The 18,699-nt window shown below is 36.0% G+C and overlaps 1 protein-coding gene across 1 annotated transcript; it reads right to left on the bottom strand.

Moving 5' to 3' along the window:
• Window positions 1-1,985: 1,985 nt before the first annotated feature.
• Window positions 1,986-18,452, bottom strand: LOC306846892 (protein misato homolog 1-like). The gene is made up of 14 exons (XM_079380581.1): window positions 18,239-18,452; window positions 17,160-17,289; window positions 15,860-15,929; window positions 15,684-15,759; window positions 15,531-15,594; window positions 13,980-14,145; window positions 13,766-13,880; window positions 12,437-12,571; window positions 11,730-11,882; window positions 11,400-11,531; window positions 9,160-9,344; window positions 5,495-5,599; window positions 5,170-5,282; window positions 1,986-2,694 (listed from the first exon to the last, which is right to left on the bottom strand). Exons 1-14 carry the CDS (start codon window positions 18,320-18,322, stop codon window positions 2,441-2,443), a joined length of 1,782 nt encoding a protein of 593 aa, XP_079236707.1. The 5' UTR covers window positions 18,323-18,452; the 3' UTR covers window positions 1,986-2,440.
• Between the last annotated feature and the right edge of the window lie 247 nt (window positions 18,453-18,699).

Raw genomic sequence — 18,699 nt, 5'->3', positions numbered from 1 at the left:
AATTCTCCGTACCAAATATCTCCTTCACTTGGGATTCTGTACAAATTATGTAACCATACTCGCATAGAAACCCAAACATAACCACAATCCCACAAATGATCTCTTCTTCTCTACAGTTTGCTCTAAGACACAAGACGAGAACAACCCTTCCTCTTCAAAAAGGCCCGGGAGGGTAAACAGTTTTGTGCAGCTTGCCAAGCCATAACTTTATGACAATTAAATAAATAAAAATCATCATTCACATTCCTCCAAACCCTAATACATTCTGATTCAATGAGACGACCTACAGGAGTCATTTTAAATACAGCTTTTCCTCTGTTAACTGTCTGTTTAAACTCCCAATCTGAATATTAGACTAAGATGTTCCTGGTATTAATAATCCTTTCAATTCAGAGCTCTGCCTAATAGCTTGAGCTAATGGCTCTATAGCGAAGGGGATAAACCACATCCCTGTCTCACTCCTGTAAAGCTCAACCCCTCACTCTGAATGTTATAATAAACCCAAACTCAGCATGCAGAGATGAGTATGAGACGCTCCACATGTAAATAATAACAGTTTCTGTGGAGCCGCTGTGAACGGAGCCGCTGTGAGACGCACGTGCTTAACTACACGCGTGGAAATAATTAAACTGCATCGCATATAATTAATTAAATCATAGCGGTTCTGAATTCACTATTATGCTTAATTATGATTTTTAAATGTGTTTAATATATCATGCAGCCTTGGAAAATAGTCGAATAATGTGTTTTATGGATTCTCGTCTGTGAAATGCGCAACTTCCGGTATTTTGCCAGTTAGTCGACGCGAGCAAAATTAAGTCGACAAATCGACTAAAATCGACGAATTGCACCTCCTGCAGTACACTGGTTGACCTGGATTGTGCAAATCCCCTGTTTGAGCCAATGAAAAAGGACCCAGGTGGATGTACTAAACCGTCTGGTGATGCTTTGTCTGTACGCAACTTGACCAGGTATCTTCTCTTCCCAGCCCAAATACCAAAACGGTCCTTCAAACGTTCTCCTCCTTTCACCGTCTCACAATACCTGGCCAAGACAGTTAAGACGTCCCCATCTTCCACAAAGTGGTTGTACAGGTGGATCATTAGTGGCAAAAGATCCTGAACATAGGCAGGGTAGAGCTGCAGTATTTTGTTGTTTTTTCCTCCAGTTTCTGTCGTGTTATTATACCTTAAATGTGGGACATTGACATCAGTATAAAAATGGCTAAAGTAGCAAATTTTTGACCCAAATTCTCACGAGAAAACACATTAAATAGACCAAAACTGGAGTTTCGTATGAAAATAACTCAGTATTTTTACATTAAATATTCCTGAACACAAAATACACAACTAACCCTCGTTATTTAGAATAACAGGAATAAACACAATAGTTTAAGGAAATATATATACTTGCAACATTTAGCTTCTTCTGTGGATTTAATCAGTTTATAAGAGCTGTTAGGTGCAACAAATCGAAGGTATAAAGCACAAAGACTCGAATTAAAGTTAAATTTAAAAATACTTACAGGCTCGAAATGGAAAAAAAACTAACTCACAACCCTATCTGAACTCATACCACAATTAGATCTCACTTAAGGGGATAGCTCACCCAAAAATGTTAATTCAGTCATCACTTAAGTTGTTCCGAATCCAAACATCTGTATAACTTTATTTCTTCTGTTGATATTAGAAGTAGATATTTTGAAGAATGTTGGTTGTCAAGCAGCTGCTGGAAGCCATTGACCTCCATTGTTTTTTCCCTCCATACTAACTCCAGCATAAGTAAATGATGACAGAATTCACTATTCCTTAGTAAGACGGCAAAGGCTTTCTTATTTTTAAACAGCGCTGCCTATGAAAAAAATAAGAAATGAGATTTCAAGAGATGCGAGAACCCATGTGTTCTTATAGAAACGTAAATATCAATTCAGCTTGAATTCATTTGATTTTGAATTGTGCAATGACAAAAAACAAACTAGTCCCAATTAATTTTAAAGGTGTATATTTCCATCAGATTAAGCAAAAAAAGCCAACCAAAATAAAATAGTTTCATGAAACAGGTATTTAGTATGAAGGTCAAGTCCACTATAAATAATAACCGTTAACTTTCTTGAAGGGTATAGCAGTCATAATTAACTAATAATAGTCCCAATTTTAAACACTATATATGTATATGTATATGTATATGCATCTATATATATATATTAATTGGGACTTGTACATATTTCCATAGTTTATCGCTAGAAATACAGAGACATGCACAAATGTGGGAAAGGCGCCACATCCACCATGTTTCCTTCTTCATCTTTCTTCCAGGTGTTTCTGAAGGTTCAGGGAGCTCCTGTCCCATCATTTCTGGAGGCAGCATGCCGTGACCGCAGCATTGGGGCAGACCTGGGCTCTGAGCTCGGACCCGAGGAAGAGCATCTGCTGGAGATCTCCTAGTCATCATCATCATCCTCGTCAGATGAAGAGCGGCAGCGGTCGTGGTGGTAGCAGTACGCGAGGCTGCGGAGCTGCTCCATGGACTCGGAGATCTCGGCGGGTTCAAGGCTTTGCGAGAGGAAGCTGGGGGCCACACGCCGCAGATCCAGCGCAGCGCACGCTTTCTGGAGCTCAGACAGCTGGAGACCCACGGCAGGACTGGACTGAAGAGACGTCAGCACAGGAAGACCCACCACCGGCTGAGAGGAAGCTGAGAGACACATGACGGAAACTTGAAATAAACAGCAAATATAAGCAACCACAGTTTCAAAAACAAGCCCAATGTTATTTATTATCATCAATATTATTTCTTATTGTTTATTATCAGCAAATCAGCCTGCAACTTTAGATTTTTTTGCACCCTCAAATTCCAGATTTTCAAATAGTTGTATCTCAGCCAAATATTGTCCAAACAAACCATACATCAATGGAGAGATTATTTATTCAGATTTCAGATGATGCATACCTATCAATTTCACAAAAAGACTGGTTTTGTGCTCCAGAGTCACATATGTATCTACTATTAATATTACTGGTCAGTTATTTATTGATTAATGCATTATAAAACTCTTTGCTCCCCTGCACCGTTCACCTTCTCCTATGTTTCTCTGTCCATCTCTGTTGGTGGCCTTGTTTGGCTATTTACAATATACCATCATCGCTTGGATTACAGCGTCACATGTCGTTAAACGCAGAGGAGCGTGATGTGAGATGACGAATAATGCTAAAGCACATTTATTATTGCACTGATTGGCTATTAGCTGTGAGCAGACAGTATCAACAATATAGTGGAAACAAAACAGCGACCATAAATGTAAAGAAACAAAGTTGCTTGTCAGGTTTTCCTAACAACCATATTTTTAAAAATAAGCCCAAAAAAACACGACCCGTGATTTTTTAACGCGACTTTAAAAAAAAGAAGAAGCCCAGAGTCGCGTAAAATACACAGACTTGGCAACTGTGTAATAAATCAATTATTAGGTTTCATCCCGATGTGTTTAAAGCCAAAAGTGCAGTTTTTGCAAGGACAGACAATAATACAAACAATAATAATAATCATTTCAATAATACAGTTTCAAAAGCATAAAATGTTAATTAGTGCCTAATAAATGTAAGCAATTATGCAATATTATTATGGACATACTGTAAAAAAAAAAAAAAAAAACGAAAAAAAAAAGAGCAAGCCATCGAAACATCTGCCATACGGCATCTGAAAATCTGAAAGATTATAAATCTCTTTATAAAAATGTATTATTATTGAAACTAATAGTAAATAATAAAAGTTGTGATGAAATGGCTGTAGCAACAGATTATTTCTTCTGTATTGTGATGTACATCTCAGTGAAATGGATTATTGAAAAAGAAAAACAAATATAGGGCAGGACTTGGTTCTGTCCGTCGCTTGCTGATTGGATGTTGAGATGTGGGCGGCGCTCTCAACATGTGGGCGGGGCTTGCAGTGGATTGTAAGAAAGGGGCGGTGTTTAAGCAGACTATATTACTAGAGAAGTCCTGCATATCCAGTTATGACTTTTGATTAAACATTATGAAGGTAGAATTTTCTTTTTTTTTTAATTAAGCACACATATGGATTAATTATTCACTAAAAGATAAATAACACACATTGACAAAGTAAATAGGGTGAATTTTCACTTCATGCCAACAGAAATTATATTAATTTATGTGAATTTTATTTAAAATAAAACAATTCTAATTCAGCAACATGTTTGCTACCTTTAAAATTTAGGAACTGCAATTTATTTAATAATAATAATGCATTTTATATTAAAAAAATGATATAATGAATTTCAGTACAGTTAAAAATGCTGTGCTCTAAAGCTGAAACAAAACAAAATAAATATAAATTTGTATAATTTGTATAAATGTAAAATATACAATATAACATATGAATAACAAATATTAGATAAAAAATAAAACTAATGATTTCTAATAAAATATAATAATAAATTAATAAAACAATTTATAATTTAATTAAAAAAAATTGTAATAAATAATAATAATAAATAAATATAATAAATATATATATATATATATATATATATATATATATATATATATATATATATATATATATATATATATATATATATATATATATATATATATATATATACACACAACTATGCACAGACAAAAACTTAATTTAGTAAATGAATGCGTTCTGATTCCCCGCACCTGCTGCAGCTAATCAAGCTCCACTATATCTGCACATTCTGACTGTGTTCTACTCACCCACCGTCACCATCAGTTTCTCTCCTCTGTGTCTTACCAATAAATACCCGTTTGACCAATTACCTCTGTGTCTCCTAGCCTGTCTCGTGACAGTTTGCTGCTTCTTTTTTTTTTTTAAATAGAGGGAATCATTTTCTGTGCTCATCAACATTCAGCCATAAATTGTGTAGCTGGAGCTGAAGTGAAGTATTGAACCTGAACTATTCCTGGATGTCTAGGATGTTTGGTTGTTGTAAAAGCTGTTTCAAACCTGTGCAAACATTGTAAAGTGCATTATTAACATCCATAATGCATCCTGTCTCACAGTCCTGTTTAAGAGCTGTTCTTTCATCTTTAGACATCCAGTGTTATTTTATTGACAAAACACAAAGCTTTTATAAAAGAGAAGAATAATATGCTCCACATGGGCTGACGGTTATAGAGCGGCACTCACTGTAATCAGCAGCGGTCTGGTTCTGGAGGAAACCCTGCGGACTCAGAGCCGGACTGAAGATCTGAGGGAATGGAGGGGTGACTTTACTGGAGCTAGGCAGCAGCTGAACTGCCCTACACACACACACACACACACACACACAGAGAGAGAGAGAGAGAGAGAGATACTGCATGACGTCTCAGAGCTGAAGATCAGTGCAGTGTTGTAACCGTGAGAGTGAGTGTGTGTGTGTGTGAGTGTGTGTGTGTGTGAGTGAGTGTGCATGCGTGTGTGTGTGTGTGTGTGAGTGAGTGTGTGTGTGTGTGTGAGTGTGTGTGAGACTCACAGTGGTGTTGATGGGTAATGTAACCTGACGAATGCATCCAGAACATCCTCTCCGGAGCGCTCCAAGTGCAGAGAGCTGGGCGGTTCTGTGCCGGAGGGCAACGGACTGCAAAAATAATAATACTAATATTAGACCAACAATATTCACAGTGTGATTTCAGAATTATTTTTATACTGTTATATTTTTGTATTTTATTTTTAGTTAATTTATTGATAATTTTTAGTACTTGTATTTATCAATCACATTTTTTATGTTCATTATTAAATTTTTATATTACTATTTAGGTTTAATTTATTTTTATTTCAGTTTTATATCACTTTTTTTTTATATGCATTTTTATTATTAATATTGAGGGTTTCCTTGTGCGTTTAGGTTGAACTTATTTTACTTAATGTTTTGTGCATTATTACGATTATTATTTTAATATTGCTATTTAGGTTTAATCTATTTTTATTTCACTTTTTGTTTTTATTTACTTCCAGTTAGTAATTTTAGTGCTTCTACTAAAACATTTTTCAGTTAGTTGATAAACTAAATTAAAATTAGAAATGTTTTTTTTTTTCCTAATATTTATATTTTATTTCAGCTTTATTCCAAATAACATAAATGTTTTTAATAGTTTTACTTTAGTTTTAGTAGTTCAAGTTCAAGTTGAGCTTTACTGTCATTCTGCTACATGTGTGGACATATAGTGGAACGAAATGTCGTGTCTCGCAGGACCACGGTGCTACAAACTAGTTAAACATAAGATAAACATACAACAATGCAAGTATAAGAAAAAAAACAATAGAGCATCTAACTATAGACAAAAATAGACCATCTGACTATACATATACTATAAATACTCTACCTAGTTGCCTAGACATACACAAACTGAGACTGTACAAGAACTTTACATATATACTGTACATGAAATTGTGCAAAAAAATAGAAATAAAAAATAAAAATTGTATATTTATTTCATACTTTGTTGTATAAATTGTTGTGCAGATTAAAGAGAGATTTTGTGGGAAGCAGCGCATAGTGCAAAAAGATTTGTAGTGCAATGCTCTAGTAAACATTATTTTGTAGTGCAATGCTCAAGTAAACATTTTTTATTGAGTCTTTGTAGCAGGGAGTGTTTATAGAAAGTGTCTAGTGTGCATATAGTGGGATGAGTGCGTTACTACAGGTGGTTTGTATAGCCCACTCACCTGTGTGTAGCACACAGAATTGCACATAGGAAAAGTTGTCACAGTATTAATGAGTTGGGTGAGTGGGGGGTCAGAGGGGGGGCAGGGAGATTGGAGTTAAGAGCTCTCACAGCCTGGGGAAAAAAGCTGTTGAGCAATCTGACAGAGCGAGCTTTGATACTCCGGTACCTTCTACCTGATGGTAGGAGCTGGAAGAGGTTGTGGGAGGGGTGGGTGGGGTCTTTCACGATGCTGGAGGCCTTGCTGGAAAGGAAAATGTCCAGGATGGAGGGGAGAGGGGCACCGATGATCTTTGTGGCAGTGTTCACTGTCCGTTGTAGGGTCTTGCGGTCAGCAGCACTACAGTTCCCGTACCAGACAGTGATGCAGCTGGTCAGCACACTCTCAATGGTGCCCCTGTAGAAAGTGGTGAGGATGGGTGGAGGGAGACTTGCCCTTTTCAGCCGGCGGAGAAAGTGCAGGCGCTGTTGTCCCTTCTTGTTGGGTGACGTGACGCTGGTGGTCCAGATGAGATCCTCTGTGATGTGCACCCCCTAGGAATTTGGTGCTGCCGACTCTCTCCACGGTTGAGCCGTCGATGGTCAGTGGGTGGTCAACAGAGTTTCTCCTGAAGTCCATCACAACCTCTTTTGTCTTACCCACATTGAGGGACAGGTTGTTAGCACCACACCATTTAGCCAGCTGTGCCACTTCCTCTCTGTAGAGCGTTTCATCGTTGTTGCTGATGAGGCCTACCACAGTTGTGTCATCAGCAAACTTGATGATGTGGTTGGAGCTGGACTTGGCAGTGCAGTCGTGGGTCAGCAGTGTGAAGAGCAGCGGGCTGAGCACACAGCCTTGTGGGGCACCTGTGCTCAGTGTGGTAGTGCTGGAGGAGTTGCAGCTGACACGGACTGACTGAGGTCTTGCAGTTAAAAAGTCCAGGATCCAATTACAGAGGGGGGTGTTAAGGCCCAGCAAGTTTAGTTTGTGGATGAGCTGTTGTGGGATTATAGTGTATAAGAGTCTTTCTGTTCCAGGTGAGTAAGAGCTAGGTGGAGAGTGGTGGATATTGCATCGTCCGTGGAACAGTTTGGACGGTATGCAAACTGGAATGGGTCCAGTGTGTTTGGGAGACTGGACTTGATGTGATGCATGACTAACCTCTCAAAGCACTTCATCATGATTGGGGTCAGTGATATGGGACGATAGTCATTCAGACAGGACACGGGTGACTTCTTTGGTACTGGAATTATGGAGGTGGATTTGAGACACGTGGGGACGACCGCCTGGCTCAGCGAGGTGTTGAAGATGTCTGTTAGGACATCCGTCAGCTGTGCAGCACAGTCTCTCAGTACACGTCCAGGTATGTTGTCAGGGCCCGCAGCCTTTCGTGGGTTAATCCGAGACAGGGTCTTCCTTACGTCGGCTGGAGAGAGACAGAGTACCTGGTCGTTTGGAGATGTGAGTAGTTTCTGTGCAGGCGTGTCGTTCTGCATCTCAAATCGTGAGTAGAAGTGGTTGAGTGCATCTGGTAAGAATGTGTCATCGTCACTGGCCTGTGGTGGGGGCTTGTAGTCAGTGATGGTCTGAATGGTTGCCACAGGGACCGAGTGTCTTTACTGTCTGTGAAGTTGTTGTTAATTTTTTTTAGCATATTGCTGTTTTGCCTTCTTGATGCCATGAGACAGATTGGCTCTTGCTGTTTTGAGGGTTGCTTTATCTCCTGATCTGAATGCTTCATCTCTGGTCTTTAGCAGCCCACGAACCTCTGCTGTCATCCATGGCTTCTGGTTGGCACGTGTGGTGATGGTCTTGGTGACTGTCACATCATCAGTGCACTTTTTGATGTAAGCAGTCACAGTTTCAGTGTACTACTGCAGGTCTGTGTGGTTGTTGTAGGTGGCTGCCTCTTTAAACATGTTCCAGTCTGTGTCCTGGAAGCAGTCCTGTAGTGCTGAGGTGGCATTGTCTGGCCATACTGTGATCTGCTTTTGAACCGGTTTGGCGAGTTTGAGAAGTGGTCTGTATGCTGGGATTAGCATAACAGTGATGTGGTCCGAGTACCCGAGGTGGGGGCGGGGTTCAGCTTTGTATGCGTTTTACAGTAGTACATCTGAGTAATGCATTATGAAATTAATTGTAATTAATTGAACTGCATTTTAAATTCTAATTCAATTCCTAAATGTTAAGGGTAGTAAACATGTTGCTGAAATAGAATTTTAGGATGCAGAATTTAAATGAAATTCCCATAAATGAACTACAGTTTTTAAAAATGGCATGAATTGAAAATTTTCCCTATCAATTTTCTTAATGCATGTTGTGAACGATTCATTCATGTCTATGTGTGATTCTTTAAATTAATCTTTATGTTGCATAATTAATTATGTTTATTAGGCAATAAAAAAACAGTGAACACATAGCTTTGAAACTAATGCTGTTCAACAAGGATAATCAGTCAAAGCGCAGCTGTAAATGAATGGTTGGTCTGACCTGATTAAACTCTGGCCGTCTAAACCTCTGAGAGTCACTGACTGGCCAAAACAGCGGCCGTCGCCGAGCTCGGGACACGCTGATATGGGTCTCCAGGGCAAAACATCAGCGAACGCATCCAGAGCATCCGGGAGACAGCCGCCGTGCATCATGGGAAATGGGACAGAGCCGTACGCTGAAACAACCTGCAAAACACAGATGCATGATGTCATGCTTTACAGACTAAAGCAAGACCCTATGATTTCATTGATGTGGAAAAAAACAGACATAACGAGGGAATTTTATCTCATAAAAACTATCATGAGAAACACACAGGAACTCACACAGTCTTTGCTACAGCCTACCAAAATAAAAATTCAGTTTAAATTAATTACGACAGAAATATCTTTAAATTATGCAGAAAATCTCCACCTTATTTGACAAAAATGCAATGTTTTGTTGTATTTACATTTGATTACAAGTTTTTGATGAAAATTTGTATTAAAATTTAAACAGAATTCATGAGAAAATAAAATCAGACTTTATAGGGTATTTATTGTAAAATTTTTTTATAAATTATTAAGTTTTAAACTAAAATATTAAAATAAAGTTAAAATTTAATTTAAGCTTTAAAACAAGTAAAAATAAATAAATAAATAAACAGATTTCATAGGGCCCTACGACCTATTTATACCATTGGTGTAGCCATTTAAGAAAATTTATTTTGTTTTATATTTGTTTAAATATGATTTGTTTGTGTTTTGTTTCAGTTTAATCTGTTAATTATGAAAGAAGTCTGTAATTTATAAACGTCATAAAGGTCATGGTAATGAATTGGACAATTTTTAACCACTTCATACGTTTTGTTTGTGGATAACTGAACAAATTCATTTCGTATAATTTGTATCTTACATATTTTTTTGTGCTGATCAACTATCAAAATCAAATAAATAAGAACAAAGAGAAATTGCAAGATGGAATGAAGTAACAAGACCAAACTCATACCATGCTTCCGCGGCCTGAAGAAAAGGCCAAAACAACCATGAATAATATCAATAATGATAACTATATTAGCATTTACACCAACGGATGATAACATTTTGTTTATTCTGCAGTTTTGCTGTCTGTCACTTTAAATGCTGGAGCTCTTTAAATCAGGATGGATTCTGATTGGCTGTCTGTGTTTTTAATCATTCATCAGCTGGGAAAAAAATAAAAAAAACAATTGCTCTGAAATTGATTCCAATGATATCGTTCACTTCAGAGCGATTATTAAAAATGTATTATTATCATTATTTTCCTTGGTGTGAGCCAGCCTTTACACTTACAGAATTAACAGAAATCTCCTTGTTTGGAGAATTGAAATAAAATCCACACTGTAACAAAATCTGTAAAATTTACTGTAAAAAACAAACAAAAAAAAACTGGCAGCTGCCAGAATTTTACCATAAGCAACATTTTAGGTTTTACGATTTTAACTTAAATTTACATTTAAATACCGTAATTTCATTAACTGATATAATGTTAATATACCAACCTATTGAAGTACTGAAATCAGTTTTGTAGCTTTGTAATACACTGATAACCACCAGATGCAGGTGGTGAAGAGAGTCACATGATGAACCAAAGCCTATCACAAGCAGCTTTTAAATACTAATATATTATAGAAGGTGCACTGTGTCATTCACACAATCACTAAACACCATCATGGTAACACATGAAACTGACATAATGCAATAAACATTCATTTAACAACATTAGATGTAACATACAACCCTAAAGTACACAACAGATAAGAAAAAACTAAGAAGAAACAGTTATTTCAACAAAAAAAACTAAATTTGAAATGTAACGCAGGGAATTCTAAGAATGTCAATTTACGGTTATTCACTGAGAAATTATACGTTCTTTTCCACTTCACAAAAATGGTATACTACCGTAAAATTACATGTAATATCCAATACAAATTTTCACCGTATACAGTAGGGGAATTTACCGTTAACCATTTAATAGTTTTTTACTGTAGCATTTTTACAGTCTTATACTGTTAAATTCACGGTCATTTTTTACAGTGTTCTTTTACCCACTTCAAAAAACGGTATAGTACCGTAAATTTACATGTAATATCCAATACAGTTTTTCACTGTATATAGTAGGGGAACTTACCGTTATAACCATTTAACAGGTTTTTATTGTAGCATTTTTACAGTCTTTTACCGTTAAATTCACGGTAATTTTTACAGTGCAGCGGTTGTACTGACCTTTCTTCCCGAGACGGCCAGAGCATCTGAAAGCTGCCACATAGGAGCGCTGTTTTGTCTCAGTCTGTATGAGGCCGTCATACAGTCCAACGCCAGAGCTAGAACAGAGCTGGAGTGATACCACAGCATCGGCTAAGAGAGATGGACAAATATATCACAAAACAACCACTGAAAACATGCTAAAATACACGGATCATCAGTGGACAGACAGACAGGATGACCAGGAAAGACAGGAGGACAAACTAAATCAAGAACTATACTGGTAAGCCATATTAAAAACTGCACTGTATCATCAGAGTATTTAATAACTGAGCAGATTCCAGGACTTACGTCACAGTTGAGCAGTGGGAAGGCTGTGGGTGGAGGCGGGCGTCTCATTAACCCGCCTCTCAGGGTCAAAGGGCAGAAGAACGAGCTGTGATTGGCCATCTGGATCGTTCCTAACGCACAGTTCATCATGCGACACAAGTCCTTTATAGAGCTCTGTCAGCAGAAGACAACATATTCACACACATTAACATGTTTGTTTTCATTCAATATACACTATCAGTCAAAAGTTTGTGAACAGTAAGACGTTTTTTAAAGTAGTCTCTTCTGTTCATCAAGCCTGCATTTATTTGATCCAAAATACAGCAAAAGCAGTAATATTGTGAAATATTTTTACTATTTAAAATAACTGCTTTCTATTTGAATATGTGTTAAACTGTAATTTATTATTCTATTTTTTTTTAATTAGAATCATTTCTGAAGGATCATGTGACACTGAAGACTGGAGTAAAGATGCTGAAAATACAGCTTTGATCACAGAAATATATTACAGTTTAACACATATTCACATAGAAAACAGTTATTTTAAATAGTAAAAATATTTCTAAATTTGACTGTACTTTGGATCAAATAAATGCAGGCTTGGTGAGCAGAAGAGACTTCTTTAAACGTCATAAAAAATCTGGTAGTGTACAGATGAAGTGATGTTAAATTAAAGTATGAAAGCTTGAATGATGAATCAGTTCGGCTCTATGTTTGAATGACCTCACCGTCTCTGGGTGATTGACAGGTGCCACGCCCCAGGTGAGGATGCCATGCCCTCCATAAGTGTCCTGCAACAGCTCTGTGACCTTTGACCCCAAGCCTGAGAAACCGTCAGCAAGATCGCACAACACCTGAAAACCCTGAGCAGGAGAGAACAGAAGCACAGTTCACATTTAAATGCATGCTCTTCAGTGACTCACATAAAACATTATAATACATAATAGAGTATAATACATACAATACATAAATACATACATTATTTCAATGCATTTGCATTCATTCACAACACTTTTTCACTTCAAGAAACTTTGCATTCGCTCACAAAACATTGGAAGCTCATTTCCAGTACATAAGAAAAAACATGCTGTTAATTCAGAATTATGAGATGAAGAGTTGAAATTGTGACTTTAATGCAGTTTTCATGAAATATAAAGTCTTGATACCAAGTCAAAATTATGACATGCTAAGCTGAAATTATGATTTAAAAACTCATAATTATGACAAATTAAAATTATGAAATAAAATATCAAAACTATAATATAAAAACTGACATAAAATTACGAAATTATGATATAATATATATAGTTATATATATATAAATAAATAGAAATTATGACAATTATATACTAATCATATTATTATTATAATAATTACATACCAAAACAAAATGCCAAAATACCAAGTCAAAATTGACATAAAAAGTGGAAATTGTGAAAAAAAGGTCAGAATTATGTTTTGATTTAAAAAGTTGAAATTATGACAAAAATTTAAATCATGAAATAAAATGTTAAAATCAAGTGCAACTGACATAAAAAGTCAAACTTATGAATTAAAAAGTCAAAATTATGAAAAAGACGAAATTATGACAAGGCCAAATTTATGACATACATAAGTCTAAATTATTACACGAAACACTGAAATGAAATAAAATGTTGAAATTATTATGACATACTCGGTTGAAATATGACAAAGTCAAAATTAGGACAGAGTCAAAGTATTGACATGAAACTAAAAAAATTGACATAAAAAGTCTTTGTTTCTCCTAAGAAAAAACATTGTATTAATTTGCAAAACTTTGGCGTTCTCCGAGAAACTTTGTTTGCTAGAAAACTCTTGCATTCCCCAGAGAATCAATGCATTCGCTCACAAACGTTTTGTGTTCACTTGTAAAGCTGTGCATTCAACCACACATTTTTCTTTCCATCACAAAAGATTATTTTTTCACAATGCTACTAAAACATCCTAAAAGAGCTGGACACATCCTACAGGTTTGCTGGGTTTCACCCTGCTGTGTTTATCATGTGTTGTATTGCAGAGTCTGATCTGTGGCTCACCTGCAGATAGTCGCACTCCTCCACGAAGAAATGCAGCCGATCCTCCAGATCTTCCAGCACTGGCCCGCGTAAGAGCGCCTCCCCCTGACCAAACGCCTCCAGACGGTCCGATTCACTGACCACAAACATCACTGACATCACTCAGAGTCCCCATCAAATCCTCTGACCAATGCTGAAGAATGTAATGTGCCACATGAGTCGTTGTATTACTCACCCGTCATGGTTGTACTGGTTAATGACGGAAATGGTGCGCGGATGTAGGTGGATCCTCAGGAAATCTGACCACACCCTCACGCTTCCCTCCAGCCTATAGCATTTCAGTATCCGCTCCAGACTGCTGTTCACCGTCTCCACGGCGACAGCCGCTCCCGCGCTGCTCACTTTAAGAGTTACAATACAAAAGCACAATATTTCATGCTCAATTTACTGCATCTTCTCAAAACACAGCTACACTTAGGGCTGGGTAATATAGAATAAACATAATACAGAATCAATATAATACAGAATAATCATAAAACATATGCATTTTTTCAATGACATTTCCATTATTTTGAAAAACTGATATTTCTGAGTCGAGAGGGATAATAAACGAGAAAATAAAATGTTAAGGTGAAAGTTATTTTTTGGGTTAGATGGTGAAAAAAAAAAAATAGATGTCAGCTGAAAAGAAAGTGGTTTCAGAAGTGAAGCATTTCATATCACTATAATATCTCATTTAATGAAATGTTATGAAGACAAATTATGCTTTTCTTTAAAATAAAGTGCATTGATTAATTGTTAATTTCAGTGTTATTTTAGTTAATCCTAAAATTCGCACACTATTTTAGATTTTTTTAAATTTTAGTATAATATAATTCTAGTAAATTCTATTATAGTTGTAGTTAGTATTTTGAATTAGGTTTTATTTTTAATTTTTCCTGGTTTCACTATAATTTTAGTTAAAGTTTTAGTAATTTTGTTGTGTATTTTTGTCATTTGTATCAGATTTTTAAAAAATATGTCTTTATCGTTTTTATTTATTTATTTATTTTAGTACTTCAAGATAAACAAAAATCAGAAATGTTGTTTTGGTAACTACCTGAAATAAAATGTTAAAATTTTATATATTTTATTTCAGTTAATGTTTATTTTGTTTATTTTTTTTTTTTTTTATAGTTCACAAAAATAACCCCACAACAAGATCAATGGATCGATTCCCAGGGAATGATAATACAATAATAATAATACTGATAATACAACGCAAGTCATTTTGGAAAAAGGCATCTGCTAAATGCATAAATGTGACTCTGGAGCACAAAACCAGTCATAAGGGTCAATTTTGTGAAATTGAGATTTATGCATCATCTGAATAAATTGTTAGGATCGGACAATATTTGTCTGAGATACAACTATTTGAAAATCTGGAATCTGAGGGAGCAGAAAAAATCTAAATATTGAGAAAATCTCCTTTAAAGTTGTTCAAATGAAGTTCTTAGCAATGCATATTACTAATCAGAAATGAAGTTTTGATATATTTACGGTAGGAAATTCACTAAATATCTTCATGGAACATGATCTTAATATCCTAATGATTTTTGTCATAAAAGAGAAATGTATAATTATGATCCATACAATGTATTGTTGTCTATTGCTACAAATATACCTGTGCTACTCATGACTGCTGCTGTGCTCCAGGGTCACAAATGTAAATGAACACAATAAGACCAGAAATATGAACAGAGACATTAAATAGGGTCATCATGAGTTCATATTTAACTTGTCATACCTGAGCAGTGATCCACAGCAGAGGAAGAACAGGTGACATCCAGCTCTGCTAGTAAACCTCCCGTCTAGACACACAAATCCCAGACAGTCAATCTTCAGAAGCGTGAAGTCACATTATTACTCAGAGAAGTCACATTATTATAGTCACACTCACATCCAGACTGTCCAGCTGTTGTAGGAAGGCGTTTTTGGTGGGAGAACTTTCTTTATGGGTCATAACCTGTCCTTCCCTAAGAGCAGAGAAAACAATGATTCAGCTCATAATTCATAAGTATTCATAAATACTGAAATACAACACAGCAAAGATCCAGTCTACACTCATGTTCGTACCATGAAAAGGTGGTGTTTTCCTTCTCTGTGTCATACAGACTGCCTTCCTTCCTCAGCGTCTGAAGACTTCCTGACAATATCAACACAATAAAAACATTATATACATATCAGCAACCCAATATCACATTCATAAACCAACAATCATTAGCAGTGACTGCCATAGTCAAGCTTCACTAGTATTGATGCTCATAATTAATGCTAGCGAGAGCTCAGTGGCCTCGTTTATAAAGATGTGTGGCAGGTCCTAATGAATCATTTATAAATTGTCCATATGCACAGAAATATTCCTATATAATCCTCTTATTATGAATTGCAATTCATTTTAAATACAGGTGCAGCAATTCCATGAAAATCCAAGCGTGCTTTTGGAAAATGCAATAACATAATTAATGAATTCATTTGAGTAATTTAATTATCACAAAGCAGTTCAAATATTGCTTATTTGTGCAAGGGTTATAATTATTAACTAAAAATAAAAAACGCGTTACTTGAAATAAAATAAACGTTAACTGCGATAAAATGAAATATAAAAATCTGATTTTCTTTTAGTTTAACTTTAAGTACTAAAATAACAACAAAAAACTAAAACTGATATTAAAATGTATACAAAATATATAGACATTTAAATAAAATATAAAATAATAATGACAAAAGCACACAAAATTACTATAGCTTTAGCTAAAATTACAATGAAAACATATCATATAAAAATACAACTCTTTCAAAATATTACTAAAACACATACCTACATCAAAAAATAGCACTAGAAATCTAAATCGAGCACTCTATTCTAATTCTATTCTTTAACTAACTGCTTCTTTTCTTAAAAAAAAAAAAAACTAACACTAGCTTCTCTATTCTTTTTATTTATTATACAATTATCAAAAAGCAAAAAAAAGGGCCTCTAACACTAGCTTGCTCTATTCTTTTTCTATTCTATCCGTTTTCTTTTTATTATATAATAAAATAAAAAAAGCCTTGCTGTGTGCTGCGTTAGGCTAACAGAGACTTGTTATAGCACTTGCTCTTTTGTTGATTTTGATTGCTTCTATTGTCGTTTTGGATAAAAGCATCTGCTAAACGACTAAATGTATAAATCTCAACGATACTAAAATAACACCGATTTGTGATTGCATTTTTATAAACAATGTTGGATTAATTGATTAAAAGGTTTGCATGCATGTGCATATGGACATTTTGAGATCTATTTCTGCCTTTATATATTGAGCCTTTCCCTGATTTTGATGTAGGATGAAACCCATGGGATGCTGGATCATGTGTGTGTTTTACTATGATTCACCTTTGAGGTCCATGGCGATGAGTCGGGGGGTGTAAGTGACGTGTCCCCCGAGAGTAAGACCCTCTCTGAACAACATGTCACTCTGCAGCTCTCCCGCCGGCGAATCTGCGTCATAAACCAGCGCCGCATCCTACACACACACACACACACACACACACACACACACAGATCTGGGCCTGTATTCACAAAACAGCTTCAGGCTAGAAGTAGCTCTTAATTTGCCGATTTAGGAGAAAATCTTAAAAATAATGGGTGTCAGTCCTAAATTCTTGATTTCACAAAGTGTTTTAGCTCTAAAACTAGCTCCTAAATCTGAGAAATGTTAGGAGTAGAGAAGAGGAGTCCTAAGCCACTAACACAAGCCACAAATGATCCTGAAATAGCTGTTCCCAGCAATCTGCCTCAGAACATAAACATTTTTACAAACATGATGATAATGTGCTTTTATAAAGGTATCGCCTTTGTTTTGGAGGTTATCCCAACTCCAGATTTTCCTTTGATTATATGCTTGTTCTTGTGTCCAGCTTGGTTTTCTTTTACATTTGCATCTATTACTATCAGCCATGATTATTCTACTCTGTTAATTAAAAGGCTGTTTATATGCATATATGCTACAAGAGGCTGACAATTAGCTGAACACATACTCGTTTAATGAGTGACACTTATCCTGCGTTTTAAAATCTTTATTTGAATGTGGAAGATTAACATTTTTATTTTTATATTCTATTTTTATAATAGAAAACTGAACTAAATTTCTATTTAAGGTTACTGTGTTGGTAACTTTGAGAAAACCTTCCCAGAATGTTCTGGTTATTGTTGTAAAATCATAAAAAATGATCAGGATCTCTTTGAAACCGTAAGCTGTCAGATTCTCTGCTATTTTGATTCTGCGACAGTGATTTCTGAGGATAATGTAGCATTACTGTTGAAACTATTGTTATTATGGTAAAGTAGAGGTGTGCACCTGAACAGACAATGTTCTTTATGGAAGCTGAATTGATTTGACAGCTGGTTTATTACTGATCTTCACGTATGTAGCTGTAAATAAACTCAATATATTCGCTATTAATCAAACTCACCTGTAAATTCCACCAATGCGTCCCGATGAAGTTGGAATAATGCCCCAGCTGGAGTGTAACAATCTCCCTACACGTGCCGCTCATGATGTCCTTTAGATATTAAAACATTTTAAGCATCGGTTCAGTCAAAATGAGCATGATATTTCTCGTGATGTGCTCTGAAAACACACAGCGCCGACACAGGCGAACATCCGCGTGTATGTGCTCGCCCCTCTGTCAACCCCGCACTCTGATTGGCTGTCACAGCGCACGGAGCGTTGTGATTGGCTGAGAGAGCTGTCGCTCGGCGGACGGGTAGTTTGGTTTCACCGCGCCTGATGGCGCACATGTGCAGCGCTAGTAAACAAGAGTTTCAAAATAGCAGTCATGTTATGAAAACTATACGAACGCATTTCCTGTATCTTAAAAAATTATTTAATTACATGCTAATTTCGTTTCATATCAGCTGAACAACATACATG

Source organism: Barbus barbus, assembly GCF_936440315.1.
Source record: "Barbus barbus genome assembly, chromosome: 27".
Lineage (NCBI taxonomy): Eukaryota > Metazoa > Chordata > Actinopteri > Cypriniformes > Cyprinidae > Barbus > Barbus barbus.
The sequence above is the reverse complement of the archived record's forward strand: the minus strand, read 5'-3'. Positions and strand labels throughout refer to the sequence as shown.

Excerpts from the sequence above, each read along its gene's own strand:
- LOC306846892 (XM_079380581.1), bottom strand. The coding sequence starts at position 18,322 with ATGAGCGGCACGTGTAGGGAGATTGTTACACTCCAGCTGGGGCATTAT. Across the intron at positions 11,883-12,436 it reads CTGTCAATCACCCAGAGACG|AGCTCTATAAAGGACTTGTG; the intron begins GTGAGGTCATTC and ends TTCTGCTGACAG. Across the intron at positions 5,283-5,494 it reads CATTACCCATCAACACCACT|GGCAGTTCAGCTGCTGCCTA; the intron begins GTGAGTCTCACA and ends GTGTGTGTGTAG.